Here is a 17286-nt window from a genome sequence, read left to right as displayed (position 1 = left end):
CCATGCTTCCACTGATGGGCGGTGGATTTCACATTTGCCTCCAGAATACTTTGGTAGTTTTGTTTTCATCTGTTTATAGGACACATTTCCAAAAGTTTTTTTCGCTTGTTGCATTTTTGCAAACCTCTGTCATGCTTCCATGTTCTTGTTAGACAGAAGAGGTTTTCTCTTGGCAATCTTTCTCAACAAATCATATTTGTTCAGCTTTTTTCTAATTGTGCTGTCATGGACTTAAACATTTAAATGCTATATAAATAAAATGTACTTACTTACTTAAAATATTCAATGTGTCCTCTAGGTTTGCAGAATTTTTTCAGTTTATCTGAGCATTTTATGGTTTGACTTTCGGGTAAATTGTCTTGAACTTGGACTCCTTGGTCATGAGCATCCATTCGTGTAAAGAAAGGCAGCAGTCTTCAGTGCTTTCCACTTATGAATAATCTTTCTCATTGTAGAATGTTGAACTATATATTGTTTGAAATTGTTTTATAGGCCTTTTAAATTTGATGTGGAGCAACTTACTTAGAGCAACTTAAACAACTTGGAGCTTTTCTTAGGTCTTCTCCCCTTGGCATTGTGTTAACACACACCTGAATGCTCCAGACCAGCAAACTACCGAAATATCTGCGTTTGTAGAGGTCTGTACATCTGCTGATAATTAATTCACCAGGTCCTGATGATTACCAGCATTTGGTTGCAACTAACCCTCTTAAATCTTACGGAAAAATAAGAGGATACTTAGTATTTGCTTACAAAGACCCACTGGAAAATGTATTTATTTTTTAAGAAAAATATTTTCATTAAAAGAAAAGAGCGTGTACTAACTCTTGAACAGGACTGGATCCAGCTCAATAAATCAGTCCTAAAATCGTTTGGTCATGACCATCATTGAACTCCTAATTAGAGTTCAGTCTCAGTTATTAGGAGTGATTTGAAGACAGTCTGCTAAGACTTGCTGCACATGGGCAAATTAAATGAAATATTGTTCATAACACTTAAATAATAAATGATATGTTTTATCTATTTTTTGGGATACATTTATCCCAAATTTATGATATTCTATCATTTGGTTTCAAAAATTATAATTACTAAAAATAATCTATATTCACCCCTTCTAAACATATTGTTTTTATAATATTGTAATAATCTTGGAAAATTCTGGCAATATTTTTCATTTAATGTGTAATATCTTTCATTTCAAAAGTTTAACTTTTGAAATTTGAAAGTTTAACTTAGATGTTTTGTACATCAGTTAAGTATCCCAAATGACATATGAGGATGCCAATAATATTATTTTTTTATATTGTTAAATAATACAAAAAAATATACCGTATTTTCTGGACTATAAGCTGCTACTTTTTTCATAGGTTTTGAACCGTGCGGCTTATACAAAGGTGCGGCTATTCTGTGGATTTTTCTTCCACCGCTCGGGGCGCTCTAACCGGAATTAAAATAAAAACTAAGACAAAATAAATGCAAAGAAGAATACGCTATTTCTTCTTTAGCAGATAGAAGTAGGTAGAAGCAGATTTCAAACAGATAAATAGATAAATAAATACTGGTTATTTTCTCTTGGTTCTGTCCTGTTTTAATCAGCAAAGTTGCTGCCGTGTTAAAAGACACTGTTAGGAAAGGATCTATTTAGGTACAAACATGTACATCATTCACAGTTCAAAATCCTTCTGTACATGTAGTAAATATCTAATCTAACAACATAAATATCTGTTGCTAAATATCTTTTTTTTTTTAAATAGAGCGGATGTGGCTTATATACAGGTGCAGCTTGTATATCTTTTTTTTATTGTTTTTTTACAAATAGAGCGGATGCGGCTTATATACAGGTGCGGCTTATAGTCCAGAAAATACGGTATATATTATTAATATTATATATAAAAATCACCTAAACACATTTCTGGGTGAAGGAATATGATAGAGTTGTCCTTTAAGGTACTCCGTTTTTGATTTTACACAATGGACTTTATTGTATTCATGAAAGAATATGCTGTTTTTATGACATATTTGAGTTTATTAATCATACTGTACATCCAAAATAAACATTTTATAATCACAATTAAAACAAAAATATTGCATTGTAATTTAAACCATGTATTCATTAAGGTGGTAGATATTCAACACAGTATGACAGCATGCCAACAAATCTTCCCCTCACTTCTACTTTAATTATGCGCTTTAAGTCAAGACACTATTCAACAAAAACTCATCTTCGTTTGCCTTTCTTTTACAACTCTCTACACCAAACCTCCATATATTCTTCAAAGAAAACTAATAATCGTGTGTTAAGAGTGTGAAACGTCCTCTTTTGCTGGCATTCACTACAAGGCCTTTGGTTTTAGGCACAGGTTCTACTGATCAGCTGTTTTCTCGCTTGTTAACGCACTACATCTGCACACAAAAAGATATTCAGTTTAAAATGGAACAGTTATGAGGTGAGCGTTAAAATAAAGAGTGGCATTAAATGACATGCACTGCCAGTCAAATGACCGAACCCTATATCTTTGCCTTGTAAGGTTTCATCTCTAAAAACATGACTTTTAAAGATCATTTTAAAGACCCTAATTTGATTGCATTACTCAAACAGATAACTTGCAACTTCTCTGTTTCTATTACAATAAGGGATCCAGAACCTACAGCAATGTCAGAATTATCTGCATGTCTTTTGATAAAGAGAAACACTGTGCTTTGATAGTATCTTCTTTCCTTTTTATGTGAAGAGCGGCTTCTCACTTCACACCATCACTGTCTCTTGAAAAGGCTCTCTTAGTATTTTACACATGAAGGTCATCGTGTTGCTCTTGCTCTTGAAAGCAAGTGTCCTCTGCAGCTTTGAAGAAAACTACATAAAAAGTGAGCCATATTCAATTTTTGTGAAAAGGATTGAACACTTTCATGCAATTATTTAGGCTGTTTTGAATAAGATGTGCCCTAGGGGCATGACACCACTGTCAGTTGGTATTTATTTAATATTGCTGTTAGTAGCTCTGACATTCACATTTTGTTTCACCAAGATAAAGTATCTGGACTACCTGCAGTTTCAATACACAATTCCATCGAAGTAACAAATAAATAAACTTTTTCTTACTTCCTGTGTCCTCTATATGCATTCAAACCCATTTGAAATCATTTCATCAAACAACCTTCATCAGAAAGTGCTTCTATCCTGAAAAGTGAATGTGCTGAGTGCCTCCACATAAGTTTAAATCAAATAAAAGCCACACAAACTCAGTTTTTACCTAAGCTTCACCTTTAATTGCTACCTATATTCACAATTAGCATGTTATTAAAGTTTGAACCAAGAGCGCAAACGTTATAGGGTGTGATATAACTTTGAAAGGCAGTGTATGATGCATTTTTACAGGGGTAAAAATCAGGCTTAAATTAGAAAAAAAAACACCAATTTCCAGACATTTGAGTTCCCAAAAATACTTACCTTACATTATAAAATTGGGTAAGAGCCAGCTGTTAAGCCAGGAGTTCATAGTGAATTGATACTTGTGGCCACAGTTGATTGTAAGAACAGCAGAAGCTGCATCATCCTGCTAGTGTTTACAACAGAGCACTGTGGGAGCATAAGAGCTACTGTGTATTGGTTTTGAAGTTGCAACCAGCAGGTACGCTACAGTTTTCCCGAACTGTTGCCGCAGAGAAGATCCATCAGGCATGACGAATGCATGAAAAGGCTAATGCAATCTTAGCCTGGATGAAAAAGCCAGAACAAATCCATATAGGTAAGCACACCATGGATTCGCCATGAAGCAGAGGAGCATGTAGGCCAGGAAAAGATGTGTTAAGAGTCTTTTGTGTCCCAGCGAGAGGTTGATTATCCACTGGGCCCCAGCTGCAGCCTGTCCTGCTTATGCTTTTCCAACCACTGTAAGATCTGCTGTTTGAGTTCCTCGTTTGGCCTGATCTGGTCCATGGTTAGAGGACTGCGGTTGAAAGGGTCTGTCTGGTCACTGCAAGGACATAAACAATAAATAGTTATTTATTTAGCTTGTCCAACCCATCTTTATATTTAAAAGGCATCTTATCCCCTAACTGAAAACTGACTACAGTATTTGAAGTTAGAACAAGGAGACAGTTCACAATATCTGTCTCTACCCTGCGGTTAAGAGTCTAGGTGACATCCTCGATAGCACACTCTCGTTCACTTTCCACAGAAACAACATAACCAGGTCATCAAACTTCCATATCCGTGGCATCAACCACTTACATCCTTCCCTCATGCTGCTGCCATACTGGTTCACAGTCTTGTCACTTCTAGGCTTGACTACTGCAACTCACTTCTGTTTGGTGTTTCTCAGAAATCCCTTCATGAACTCATTACCATGACCCAATCCACCTGTCATATCACCTGCAGCAGCTCCACTTGCTCCCGGTAATATTCTGTATCCAATGCAAAATATCCATCACCTCGCCCCTGTAGCTTCCAGTCTCTTCCACATTTCCATATCTAACCGTACCCTCAGATCCTCCTCATCTATTCGCCTCACTGTCGCCTCTGCTCGTGTCACAACTGTGCAGGCCAGAGTATTCAGTTGCTCTGCCCCCCAATGATGGAACTCACTCCCCCCGAATCTTTGCAACATTGATTCAGTAACTTTAAATCTCAACTCAATAGAATAGATGTATGCACAGATAACGTGAGAGGTTGATCCTATGACCATTATCCATGTGTCCATTTATCATCATTTCATTATCTGCTTATCATCTGTTATTGCTTTTATTTTGATCAATGTACTGTCTTTATTTTATTTTATTTATTACTGCTTTTATTTGTATGGTGATCTTGAGTGTCATGAAAGTCATCTATAAATAACATTTTTCTTTTTAATTAAATGCTGAAGTGAAGGACAATGTATGATAACTAAGAGTCAAACGAATACCACTGTTTTCTGTATTTCTAGACTGAATGCATTTCATGTTGCTTTTATTTAATGATTTTGAATTCAGAAATAACTAACCTGAGCAGATGTCTAGCTATGGTTGAGCGGTCTACTGTGACATTGGAAGAGGGGAGAAGAACAGGATCCATCATGACAGTGGACATGATGGGGTCCAAGAACTCATCTGGAGCATCTGCATACGTCTCCTCCTCCTGCTGCTGCCTGTCTGCATGCGACTAAATTGAAGCACAATGTTAATATGTACTGTGGCATTCACTACTGAAAACCGATTAAATCAATTAAATAAAGATCTGTGAAAATTAAAGATGTACTATGTTGTCCATCTTTTGCAAGCGGCAAGTCAAGAGATACCTTTATTTTATCTGCAAGGAGATCAAATGCCACAATCATGTCACCAGGCTTGTTAATCTTCTTTAATACTCGAAGTGTCTGGGAGAAAAGGGTAGGGGAATAAGACCTTCCATCCTTTGGGACTGTAGCACAGAAATTCTCCTCGTCACTGCCAAAGACAAAATTATTATTTTATTCCACAATGTGCTATTTTTTTTGTAAAAGCAAATACCTAAATTAAAACTATCAAATTAGGCAACAAAAACAGTGAAAAGTTCAATTAAAGCAACATTTTCCAGATCTTTTCCAACACTTCAATCATCTACATATTTTGTAAAGACATATCTCCAACATACCCCAGGTTCAGGTAGATTGTGCAGATGTCAGAAACAAGTTGCTGTGGCTTGAAGTCAAATTCACTGAAGTCTTTGACTTTGAGGGCACCCATCTTAGGACCCACCAAGTGCTGCAGGAAGTCGTTCAGCATGGAGATGATCCTCTCAGCCAGGAAGGGGTGCACAAAGATACCCTTGATCTCTGAGAAGGACAACATAAATTAAAGAAAATAAGCAGGTACATAAAATAGTACACACATTACAGTTTTCCTACATACTGGAATGAATGTAAAATTAGTGAAAGTTCATATGATCAAAACATTAACTGTGAAGGATCACATGTAAGAGGCTTTTTGTGCCTGACCTGAGGTGAGGAAGGCCAGTGTGCCGATTGTCTCATTAGACATGATGTTGTGGAAGCGTCCCAGCTGTCCAAACATCTGCAGGCTTGACTCCTTCTCTCTTCGTGCATCAGGGGCCAGGCCTTCCCACTCCCCTCGATCTCGCTCCAGCTGTAAAACCTTGATTTTACTCAGGTACTATGGAGAAAAAAAAGATGTTATAATACTTTATTATAATCATAAGTGAGTGAGAATCCAATTCAAAACACGAAATGTGACTTAATCGTGACCCATATAATTTGGGAGCACTATAAAATACTGAGAGCCTGTCAAAAAGTTGGATTTGTTTGTAGTGTGCTAGAAAAAACTGCTGTACTGTATTTATACTTTTTCATGTATTAAAAGTTGTCACCTTAACATGCATCAGACTCACCTGAATAGCCTCATCCAACAGAAAGATGGCATCATTCATCAATAAGTTGAGGAACCTGAGAAACAGAGGTGGGTTCATGGCCTCCAGGTTCTCCGATGCATAGCTGGCCAAATGCTAAGACAATGAAATAAAACACATGAAATTCTTGCTCAAAAGTTCAGCATCTTGAACCACCTAGAAGTAAGCAATGCCTTCTTACTCACTGTCTCCATTGAATCAAATTTGACCTTTTTAATAGTTTATAGGTTAGTATGAGTTTGCAAGACTATCAACATGGATAAAAATATAAAATTTACACCACAAGCCCCTAAAAAGTATGCTTTTAGACTTTTTTTTTTTCCTTAGGTTTCTTTAGAGTACATCCAATATAAAATATCAACCCTGCGTTTATGTTTTGCCTAAGTTACAGCATTGTCTCTGAATCAAGAAATTCAAAAGGTATGAGGTCTGGACACATACACATACATACACGTATCCCTTTTACTAGTGACTCTATCTTTGGGTTGGAAAACAATGATTAAAAAAAGTTATATTGAGTCAGCAAACAATATGACTAGCAATTAAACAAGATGTCAAAACCCCTGAGCCTCTTGTAAAAATGGCAAAATTTGAATCCATCAATGTTTATTTAAATAAGAAAAATGATAAATTAGCTTTTTATTACCTTAATGCTCTCTCTATAGCTTTCTTTGCTCCACATGTACTTCAGAATCGGATACATGGGTCGTCTGTAGTTGAATTTCTGTTCAAACTGATGAGGGTCACCTAAAATGAGAGAACAAAGGGACCACGTGTAAAGTCAAAATTGCTGTAGTTTTACACTCTTGTGAACAGCATGTAACTTCTTTAAAGCTAACCTTCATTGCAAAATGACTCCAAATAATCCGTCTGCAATAATCAGAATCCCTTTATTGTCATTGCGACATGTTCAACAAAATTGAGAGTAATCTGTAAAATCATATTTAAAAGTACTATTTAAAGTAAGGCTTTAAAAAAAGCGGTATCTACATTGTGTTAAAAAGAACTGCACTGATCCCTTATTGCACTGATCTGAGCATTATGTTATGGTGTTTAATGAACGTCGGGCTTATAGTAGCAGTTCCACCAGTGAACGACGTTAGTGGGATGTGTCCTTTATGAAATTCTGGTCTCTCTTCAGGCAGCGGGAACTGTGTAGATCCTATAGTATGGACAGGGGCACCATGGTGGCAGACATGAGGCAGAATGGAACAGCAGACTGGAGCAGTCTTAATCCTAATATCTTAAGGAAACTGTTTTTTTAATTTATTTTAAATTATTATTATTATTATTTTGGTTCTTGAAGATGTTTGCTCTCTTACACGCGGTGATTCTGCAGTTTTGACACTTTTTTTCTTGAGGGTTAGAAGCAAGTGATTTACTCAAACCTGGTATTTAATCAGTTGCCCTACCTCTATTATTAAAGTAAATGAGTAGTAATGTTGAAAAACAAGAGTACAGGTATGTTTTCAATTATGATTCATGCAGCAAGTTAAAAAGAAAAAACCTTCACCTGTGAATTCAATGTCAACAAACACAGTGATGAGGGCCTCGGCCAGCTGAGCTGCATGTCTGTAGGAGCAGAAGACTCGCTCCCTCTGGAATATGGCTGGCTGAGAAGCACCAGCAGCCAGCGGCTCCATATGAGGCATGACTGCCTCCAACACCTCTGCTAACTTGGCTCTCAAATGAGGGTTCTTCATCCTGTTGTTCATACAAAAAAAGGAGGAATCAACGCTACAAGTTAGAATCTAAAAAGTCATCACTTAAATCATTTTAAGTCATAATTTACCTCTCTACATTTCCCATGAAGACAGTGATGAAGTTAAGAATTTGCTCGAGACTTTCTGCGGAAGACTCCAACACGTCATCTGTAAACCGACGCAGGAAGATGAAAAAGTCTCCCAAGTTTTCTGCAAAGAACTCTGTGAAGAAAAAAAAAAAAAATCAGCTTTTAGTCATGATTATTCATGTTATATTATTTTATGAAATGTCCAGGATTATGGAAGTAATGTACAGTGAATAACTGACTCCTACCAGATTGAATGCACAGTGGCAGTCATTTTTAAATCCTTTACTGAACATGCTTAACCTTAAACCTGCAGTCTTACATTAACTAATACTTTACTTATGCTGGATATGTGCTATGAAACATCCTACTCACCTGGTACATAGCAGAGCAGAGTATTCTGCAGAGGGGGCAGCGGGAAACTGAGTGCTACATGTTCAGGCCCCTGGTTTCCCAAACTAAGCTGAACGAGCAGAGCAGCAGTGGAAGCTTGAAGGTTAAGGCAGCATTGCAGCATGGTGGGCTGAGTGGTGGCAGCTTTGGTTGACAAATAAACAATCATCAGACGCTCAAACTGTTCCAGGAGCTGCTCGGACATGGGGTTGCCTGACCGCTGGGCCTCCTGCCACGTCACCTGGAGCCGGTGGAGAGACTGGTTCATCTTGACCATCTGCTCGTGGAGCCTGCACACAGACATGTGTGCACAGGGGTTATTACTCACATACACTGAAAGCATGTACTGTGCACAACAATAATAAGGGATCTGTTGCACTGAGAAGCCTTTCACTGAACTCTCAGTCTCAACAGCCTTTTTCATTTGTTTACTGAAGATATTGGAGTTGATTAATTGATTGTATATGCCTGTGGAAGCCGAGATGCATGGTGAGTTGTGTGAAGATGAGATTTTCAGTCAGAAGGCTGTAGGACTGCGTAGACTCTACTTGCTGCTGGGGGGGCACAGGGATCAGGCAGGTTTCTTTGTCAAGACCTGGTATTAAACAAAAGTTATTATGTTGGGCAAGTGAATATACACTCTTGCTACTTTTCATTAAAACAAAAGCAGCTCTCCAAACTATTATAGACACAAATGTACAATCAAATAAGTACCTGAACTGGACCGGTAATTGATACTAACTTGTACAAGCTTAACATAAAATTTAGGATGGGTCAATGACATTCCTATTGCTTTTCTCATAAAAACCGACCTCTTGCATGAATGTTGCGATTGCGCCTTTCTTCTTCGCTCAACTCTTTGAGTCCACAGTAGGTTGGGTTGAAGGAGAGCAGTTTGGGTGAACGTGGTTTGCAGAATGGCTGGCACAGCTTCAGCAGGACTGCACCCAGGTTTAGGAAAAATGCATCCGAGGCGTACATCTGGAAGAATATCTCTGGCATCTGATTGGCCCAGATCTTGGCCCGACCAGCGTTTGCTTGCAGACAGTTTCCCAACCAAGTAAGCAGCAAGTGACGAGTCTCACTGGATCGCTGCAGCAAGTTTTTGAAGATCTGGTGCAGCTTGTCATGAAACTGACCCATGAACTGTGACACAAAGAGTACCGGTATGTATAATCAGAAAATGTGGATTCATAGTTTGAAAATCTGTACATAGTTCCTGTGAAAGAAGAAAAAAAAAAAGAAGAAAAAAATAAGGACCAACAAAAGAAAGAAAGAAAGAAAGAAAATCCACCTGGTGGATGTTGACCTCCTGAACCTTTGTTTCCTGGGCACTGGACCGAGAGGGATTCAAGAAGTATCCATGTCCCTCTACCACTCCTGGGGTTTTCAGCAAGCAAGATATATTAATTACAGTCCCCAAAAGTGTCTTCTGATACTGCAAACCATTGGCTGGATCTTTGGGCTGTATGTGCTCCACCAAAACCTAAAAATTCCAAAAAGAAATATAGGATGGATGTTAAAAATGGTATCATGAAATAGCAACCTTGAAATGTTTTTAACGGTATATTATTTCAGGAATACACACATATATTCTAAAAGGTGCATATTTGCTCACATCACATGTCTGTATGTCTCCTGACCTTGGCAATATCTTTATGGTGGCTGAAATAGAGGAGAACATCCAGGTAGGAATAGAGTAGAGGCTGGCACAGGTCCAGATCTTTGATGCGCCCCTGGAAGATGTCAAACACCGGAACTACCACTTCCTCAAAGGTACGCACCTCTTGGTCAGAGAGCAGGCCAGTGATGACCTCCTCCACAAATTCAACCACCTCCTCTGGCCCTGAAACACAGTGAATTTTTAAGTAAAGATAAATTACAGAAAAAGAGATTTCTGTTTTAACGAGAAAAGAAAAAGTCAGGCTTGCAGGCCCATTACAGAACCTACTTGCTCCCCTGAAACCTTCCAGCAGGAGGTCCAAAAGCTGTTCATAAACATTCTGGCTGATGTAGATCTCTGGAGTGAGCAAAACTGTTCGTGTGTTAGACACAGTCAGGTTCTTGCAGCGGACAGCGAATGAGAGCAACTTCTCAGGCACCTTTGTCACCTTAGGGGCAGATAAAAAGAAAGCCACTAAATTATTGAGGAGTGTGGGTTATATTAATGTGGTAATTACGGATACGTTTATTAGGTGCTGGAAGGTTCTAAAAGTAGCACTGTGTAAGGGACACACAATTATAATTCAGGTTAAAAACATGTACCTCTTCTTTAGCCCTTTGATAACAAGCAAAAAGATATGGAATTGCACATTTCTCTCCAGCATCACGGTCAGCAGACAGGTTCACAGCACTGCATGATGTCATATAGATGAGCTGGTTTCCTGGCTCTAATAGCAGCAGGCGGTTAAATAGAGCCTAGATGACCAGAGGAAACATCACAGGCACAAATTAGTCCAAAAAAGTAATTATATAAGCTTATTTAAGTGATCAAATCCAAGCGTCACACATTTCTTTAAATACCCAGATCTACTTCTTATGTAATGCCTTTATATGTCGCATTTTAAGCTTAAGTAATGAGATCGGCTTATTGAAAGTTGACAGGATTGTGCCAATTTTTTGCTAGCCATTTAGAGGGGGGAAAAAACAAAACACAGGCAGAAAAGAAAAAAGCCATGACAAAACACATGTTGATATTCAACCTGCTCTATGTTGTCCATGTCCAGCCAATCCTGTCCATCCAGATCTGCAGCCATTTCCTCCAGGTAAACACATCGAGGAGGGATCCCATTACCTCCTCTCAGACCAGGGTCACCTGAAGTGAACAAACAATAAAAGCATAATAAAGTTAGATTACATATTTACAGGGGGCAATCAATGAGGTTCAAAAACAGGCCATGAATTTATGAATTTCCTCACTTATAACTGTGAAATATAACAAAATAGTGGCCCAACATAACAATAAATAAGGGGTGGAATGATAAAATATAAAGAATGTGTTAACAACTGACATATAAATCTATGTGGAGAAAAAAAAGAGGGGGGGCACAATTCCTGAAGATCATGACTCATCCTTCAGCAGTCTAGGTGATGGAGGGATTCAGCCGGCTCACAGCAAGACATCACAGTAGTGGAGGCCTTTAATCGTCTTTTAAGAGTGGTGAGTCATTTGTTACTTACTGGAAATTTATGATTGTATTTAACTTTTAACTGTGTGGCATTCAACAACACCCATGTGAAAAACAGACAGCGTCTATTTTTATAACTAGCGTCTCATCATCAGGCATCTACATTTCAAATTCGCTTTTTACATGAAAGTAAAAACTTCAGGCCAAATATTTATGGTAATGTTTAATGGTCAAATTATATGACTTTAGCTTTCAACTATTTGTCAGAGACAGATTGGCCTTCAGTTAGTTGGCTGTGGAATTACAAACACAGGCTGCCACATTTTCTTAAGTCACAGAAGAGTGGTTACATGTTTAACACACAGAGAAGCTTAACAACGCAAAAGAAAACTTTATATTAAAGGCTGAGCTGACGCAAAACATAACAATATCAAAGCAAGATATATAAACGTCTGACATGTTAAGAAAGGTAAAACAGAGCCATTATTGTTATGAGTGCTCTGATGTAAAAATTTAAGATCAAAATGAAGAGAAGTATATAATGCATATCTTGACTACTGAGATATGGCCAGGAGTTTGTCGAAGTTACAGATTGCAGTCTAATAATCTACTGACTTGTACTTACTGTTGTCCAAAGTGATTAGAAATATTCTCTGGATCATGTGATTGACATTGAGCTGTTCACACAGTTCTTGCCGGGACCGGAACGAGCGGCTGATCTCTGCAACCGAATCGTCATTGTCATCAACGCTGTCTGACACAGAGTTTTCTGACTCTGACTGGCTTTCTCCTGAGTCCTCCACTGAGAAAGGATTGAGAAAGATTAAACACAATGTATACATATACATTTTCCCCTCATTCTTAACATAACCATAAAAAGAAAAAAAAAGCTGAGGTGTGTGCTCAAATATTTATTCAGTCCTTGGTAAGATTGTTGAATTTTTTTGAGAAGTAAAAATAAGTATATATAACATCATATTGCAGATGGAGTCTTCAAATTTTAATGTTTTGATTTTTATGAGCATAAAAAATACATGAAAAACATAAAATAGTCATTTGATATATGCATGTCTCCATTTTATCGACTCACTAAGCCGTTAAACTCCAGTGTATGGTAATATAGTGAAATTTAACTGGATAAATTATAACCAACTGAACCAGATCCTGACAACCCCTAATCTACAATGTCTATGAAAAAGGCAAAAAAGCTTGTTTCAGAGCCAATGCTTGGTTTCTCCCTGTGGACTACTAGAGCGCTGCACATAAAAGTGGTGGAGTGCTAAAGATAGTGATCTGTACAGTATTTGGATATAAATTATAAGGTAAGGAACACGTGATTCTTATTTTAAAGCAAATCCACACAGATGAAAACATCACTATGAGTATTATATTGCCTTTCTGCTATCCTTAAATTGTTTCCTGGAACCTCAACTCATCAAAACTTGCAGGAAAAGTTAAACGTTGTCATTTGGGATGAAAGGCCAATTATTCTGAGTTCAGGACTGTGACATAAGTGGAGATACAGGGGGAAGATAACCGCAGTTTCAATCCATATGAACTGTATTGTCCAATTTTACAATTTGGGGGGAAATACTAGTATAAATTCAAAGGTCAACACACAATCCAGCAATTAATAACATCCAAGGCGATGAAATTATATCAAACCTCCCAGGCCTCTAGAAAGACGTTTCCAGAGGCCTGGCTGCTTCTTTTGAAAGAAGCAGCTACAAGAAACTTAAGCAACCATAAGCAAGATTTGAAAACTTTCAGACAAACTAATATGTCATCTAGGGAGGGAAAAAAAAAACAGTGCAACTGAACAGAAACTGTAGGAAATTTAAAATGACATTGAACTGTTGGTTAACTGTTCCACTCTGCGGAAGTATATGGAAGAAGAATAATCAGAAACAATTTTATCATGCAACCTGATCCCAAAAGTTAATGTCTGAAGAATGCGAAACAACTGATGGAAAGTGTTTTCTGGAAAAAGTAGTAAAGAGGGCTCGGTAGTGACTCAATAAACACTACAACTACAGCACAAAATTGTGTCCATATCATGATTACTACACTTGTATCTGGACTCTTTGTCAAACTAATTTTTTTTTAAATCTTATATTTAAAAAACAAATATCACCATAGTATGCATGGTTAATTGTGGTGCCAGTATTGCCTTTATACAGTTGTCAACAGTGGAAAATTTAAGTGCATGGATTTTTTATTTTACCACATTTTAATTCTACTCACATGATGGTTGTGCAGACTGCTGTTGTGGTTTCTGTCCAGATGCAAACTGTTTGGCATCAGCTAATGAGCTGAAGAGGGCAGCGAAGGGGTTGCAGGAGATGTTCTGGTTGTTGTTGCCCTGGTCAGTCATCTCACTGGGGCGCAACACTTACTCCATCCAAGATCCCAGCCTAAAGGAGCAATAGGGACACATTAAGCTTTGGGTAAAATAAAAAAATAAAAATAAAAAACCTGAAAGAAGCACCTCAATATAACAAATGAAGAGCTGTACATCTGGACCTAATAATATAAGAAAGAAACAATAAGGTAATATTTTATTGGTATTTCATTCAAATTAAATAATAATTGCATCATCACAAGACCCAAATGCATATCAAAAAGGGCCATAGTACACTACAGTTCATTTTTGCTTTCGAATTGTCTCAAACAAATAAATTATTACAAAGGGTGTTTAAGGGTCACTTTGGTATCTTCCTACTCTTTGAGTTTTAATCCAATCTGACCAGGCACAACAAATGCATGCATCTTTTGTTCATTGACTGAGTTTGTGTCCTTTTATCTGTCAAACCTGACGTAAAGAGAGTGAACAACTTTAAAACATGTATAGTGTTTTAATAAAATACTGTATTTGATTAGATATTATCAGGTGAAGTTCAAACTCTCGCCTGAATAGTTACTATTACTTGATATGAACAGTTTCAACACAAGAATTACATTTTTAACGTTTTTAACTCTGAAAGCCATCTGGCTTTGGATTGTTGCTTTTAAACACTCCTGTCATCTCTGTCATCTCCTGTCATTGCAGCTGGCCTCATCAACAAGGCCCCGGACCCCCCTCTCCCCCGTCTACCCCAGTTCTGTCCCCCCACCCCACTCCACGTTACATCAGAATCAGAATCAGAATCAGAAAGGGGGTTTATTGCTAAGTTTGTCAACACACACAAGGAATTTGTTGTGGTGAATGGTGCAATACAGTAAGAATAAAAATAAAGATAAAAAATAAAAATATAAAAGCAAACAAATATATATGGAGATAACTGAGAGATAGAATAAAGTAAAATGTATAACAGGGATAAACAGAAATGTACAATATGAGGATTTAAATAGTGCCACCGGATATGAATCTTTATAAAAAGTGACGTAGGATGACAGATGACAGATAAAATGTATAAACAGAAATGAACAGTATAGGCAGAAATGTACAATATTAACGTAAAGACTCCACTGCTGACCTTATGAGTCACATTAACGCACATCCCAGGTCCCCTCATGTACATTTCTTTCCCCTACAGACTCAGTACTCAGGCACTTTAGAACCAACTTGTTGTACATTTTTTCCTTTAAATATTATTTGCTCTTTTGTATTGCACCAATCACCACAACAAACTCCTTGTGTCTGTTAAACTACTTGGCAATAAACTTCTTTCTGATTCTGATTAGTGAAGTCATATTAATGCTGTCAACACTGTCACTCTAGTAAAAATAACTGTAATAATCACAGTAACAATAATAATCAGAACAATAATAATTGTTGTTGTTGTTATCATTGTTATTATAATAATTATTATTATTATTGTTGTTGTTGTTATGTTAAATACAGCATTTGTTAGGCATTTGCCCAAAGACACACAAAGCTGTTTGGCTAGTTGAAACCGTTTCAGATTAAGTTACAAAAAAGTTTTCAGCCATAAATGTAGAAAAGTAGTCAAATATCTCCCCTGACTACATAGTCCATGGGCCAGGCCAGATATCAGTACCACTCAAGGTGTCAAAACTTGCTTATAATTTTTGAAAATATCTATGTCTATAGAGGATATTTTGGTATGATAACCCTTCCTGAGTGGCAGCTTTACCATAGTTATCAGCTCATGAAGTTCAGAAAATTACATTTTAGATGCTGGTGCATATCCTGGTTTAGACTCAGGATATCTGTAAATGTTTCACAATATTGTCTTTGGTATAATTTTAAGCATTCATTCAAGCTAAGATGTGAATCTTTCTGACCAACATAGAGGTCACTGCAGCTCTTTAAACTATAAACAACACACATTTTTACACAATTTTCGCCTAAATGATATACTATCTTTTAGCCCTGTGTCATTTAGGAACAACAGAAACACAAATACAAAAACTGGAATACTCACAGGACCATAAGGATTCAGGAAATGTATAATATACCCACACATCTTAGCTTGAATGAATGCTTCAAAGGTCCCCTTTAAAATGATACCAAACCCAATATTGTGAAACATTGACAGATATCCTGTACATGGGTCTAAACCAGAATATTAACCAGCATCTAAAATTTAATTTTCTGAACTTCATGAGCTGATAACTATGATACAGCTGCCACTCAGGAAGGGTTATCATACCAGAATATAATCTATAGACATGGATATGTTCAAAAATTATAAGCAAGTTTGGTCACCTTGAGTGGTACTGACAAGTTAAATGTTGGGCTCTGGCCCCTGGACTAACAGTTCAGATGAGCATATGCTGTCACTGACTGACCTGCCTGCTAACCTCCCCACATTAACGTTCTCCCAATTTTCTGATCACTTCAACACCTTTCACCCATCAGTCGTAACAGTTCACGAAGTAATCTTTCAAGTCCGTCCCAGTAATTGTATTTCAAAGCTGTTCCAGCAACTACTGAGCGAGTTAGAGAGGTTGAGCGGGTGTAGCAGCGCGGCTAACCGGCTAGCAGCCTCGCATCATCATTAGCTCTGAGCAGCAGCGAGCTAAGCTGTCATGGCTCAACACGGCTGTAGTTCAGCGCTTTTTAAGAGTCCGGTGAACGCACTTGGCCAGTTTTGGTCTAAACAATGCGTATAAAGAACAGAGTGTGGTGTCGTACCTATATGTTGAGCAGAAATGTGCGTTTTTCTGGTTGTAAAAATTCCCTCAACGAAGCAAGGGGCAGCTCCTCAGTAAACAGAAAATGTAAACGTCATCGATGTGCGACAGCTCGGGTTCTTTGCTGAGTAACTCAACCTCAACCAAACTCAAAATGTAAAAGTAAAAAAAAAAGGAAAGAAAAAAAGAAATCAAATAATTTATTTTCGATATGAATGAATAAACAACCATTAAATATTTAAACCAACGATTTACCAACGGTTTACTGCGTGGTTCAACCCTCACTCTTGTAGTGTTTTCTGTCCACCACTAGAGGGCAGCAACACGCTGCAACTACAGTATAATATTGTAAGTGCTGTGTTATTAAACACCGGCCTGCAGAAATAAGATAGTTGTTACTAACTGTACAGATCTTTTGACTTTAGTTGCAATGTTCAAGACTAAAAATGATTAACCCTGTTTATTAATTCCTAAACATTTCAAACAAAAGTTCA

At 37.5% G+C, this 17286-nt stretch overlaps 1 protein-coding gene across 1 annotated transcript; it reads right to left on the bottom strand.

Moving 5' to 3' along the window:
• Positions 1-2009: 2009 nt before the first annotated feature.
• ube4a (ubiquitination factor E4A (UFD2 homolog, yeast)) lies at positions 2010-16901 on the bottom strand. The gene is made up of 20 exons (XM_061719332.1): positions 16794-16901; positions 13937-14106; positions 12318-12494; positions 11267-11379; positions 10830-10982; positions 10516-10675; positions 10208-10410; positions 9859-10050; positions 9377-9710; positions 9033-9159; positions 8547-8854; positions 8175-8307; positions 7896-8086; positions 7029-7129; positions 6365-6478; positions 5955-6129; positions 5612-5792; positions 5277-5424; positions 4983-5140; positions 2010-3974 (listed from the first exon to the last, which is right to left on the bottom strand). The coding sequence occupies exons 2-20, from the start codon at positions 14064-14066 to the stop codon at positions 3839-3841; spliced, it is 3234 nt and encodes a 1077-aa protein (XP_061575316.1). The 5' UTR covers positions 14067-14106; positions 16794-16901; the 3' UTR covers positions 2010-3838.
• Between the last annotated feature and the right edge of the window lie 385 nt (positions 16902-17286).

Source organism: Cololabis saira, chromosome 4 (assembly GCF_033807715.1).
Source record: "Cololabis saira isolate AMF1-May2022 chromosome 4, fColSai1.1, whole genome shotgun sequence".
Lineage (NCBI taxonomy): Eukaryota > Metazoa > Chordata > Actinopteri > Beloniformes > Belonidae > Cololabis > Cololabis saira.
Note: the sequence above shows the minus strand (reverse complement) of the source record. Positions and strands in the feature narration are given on the sequence as shown.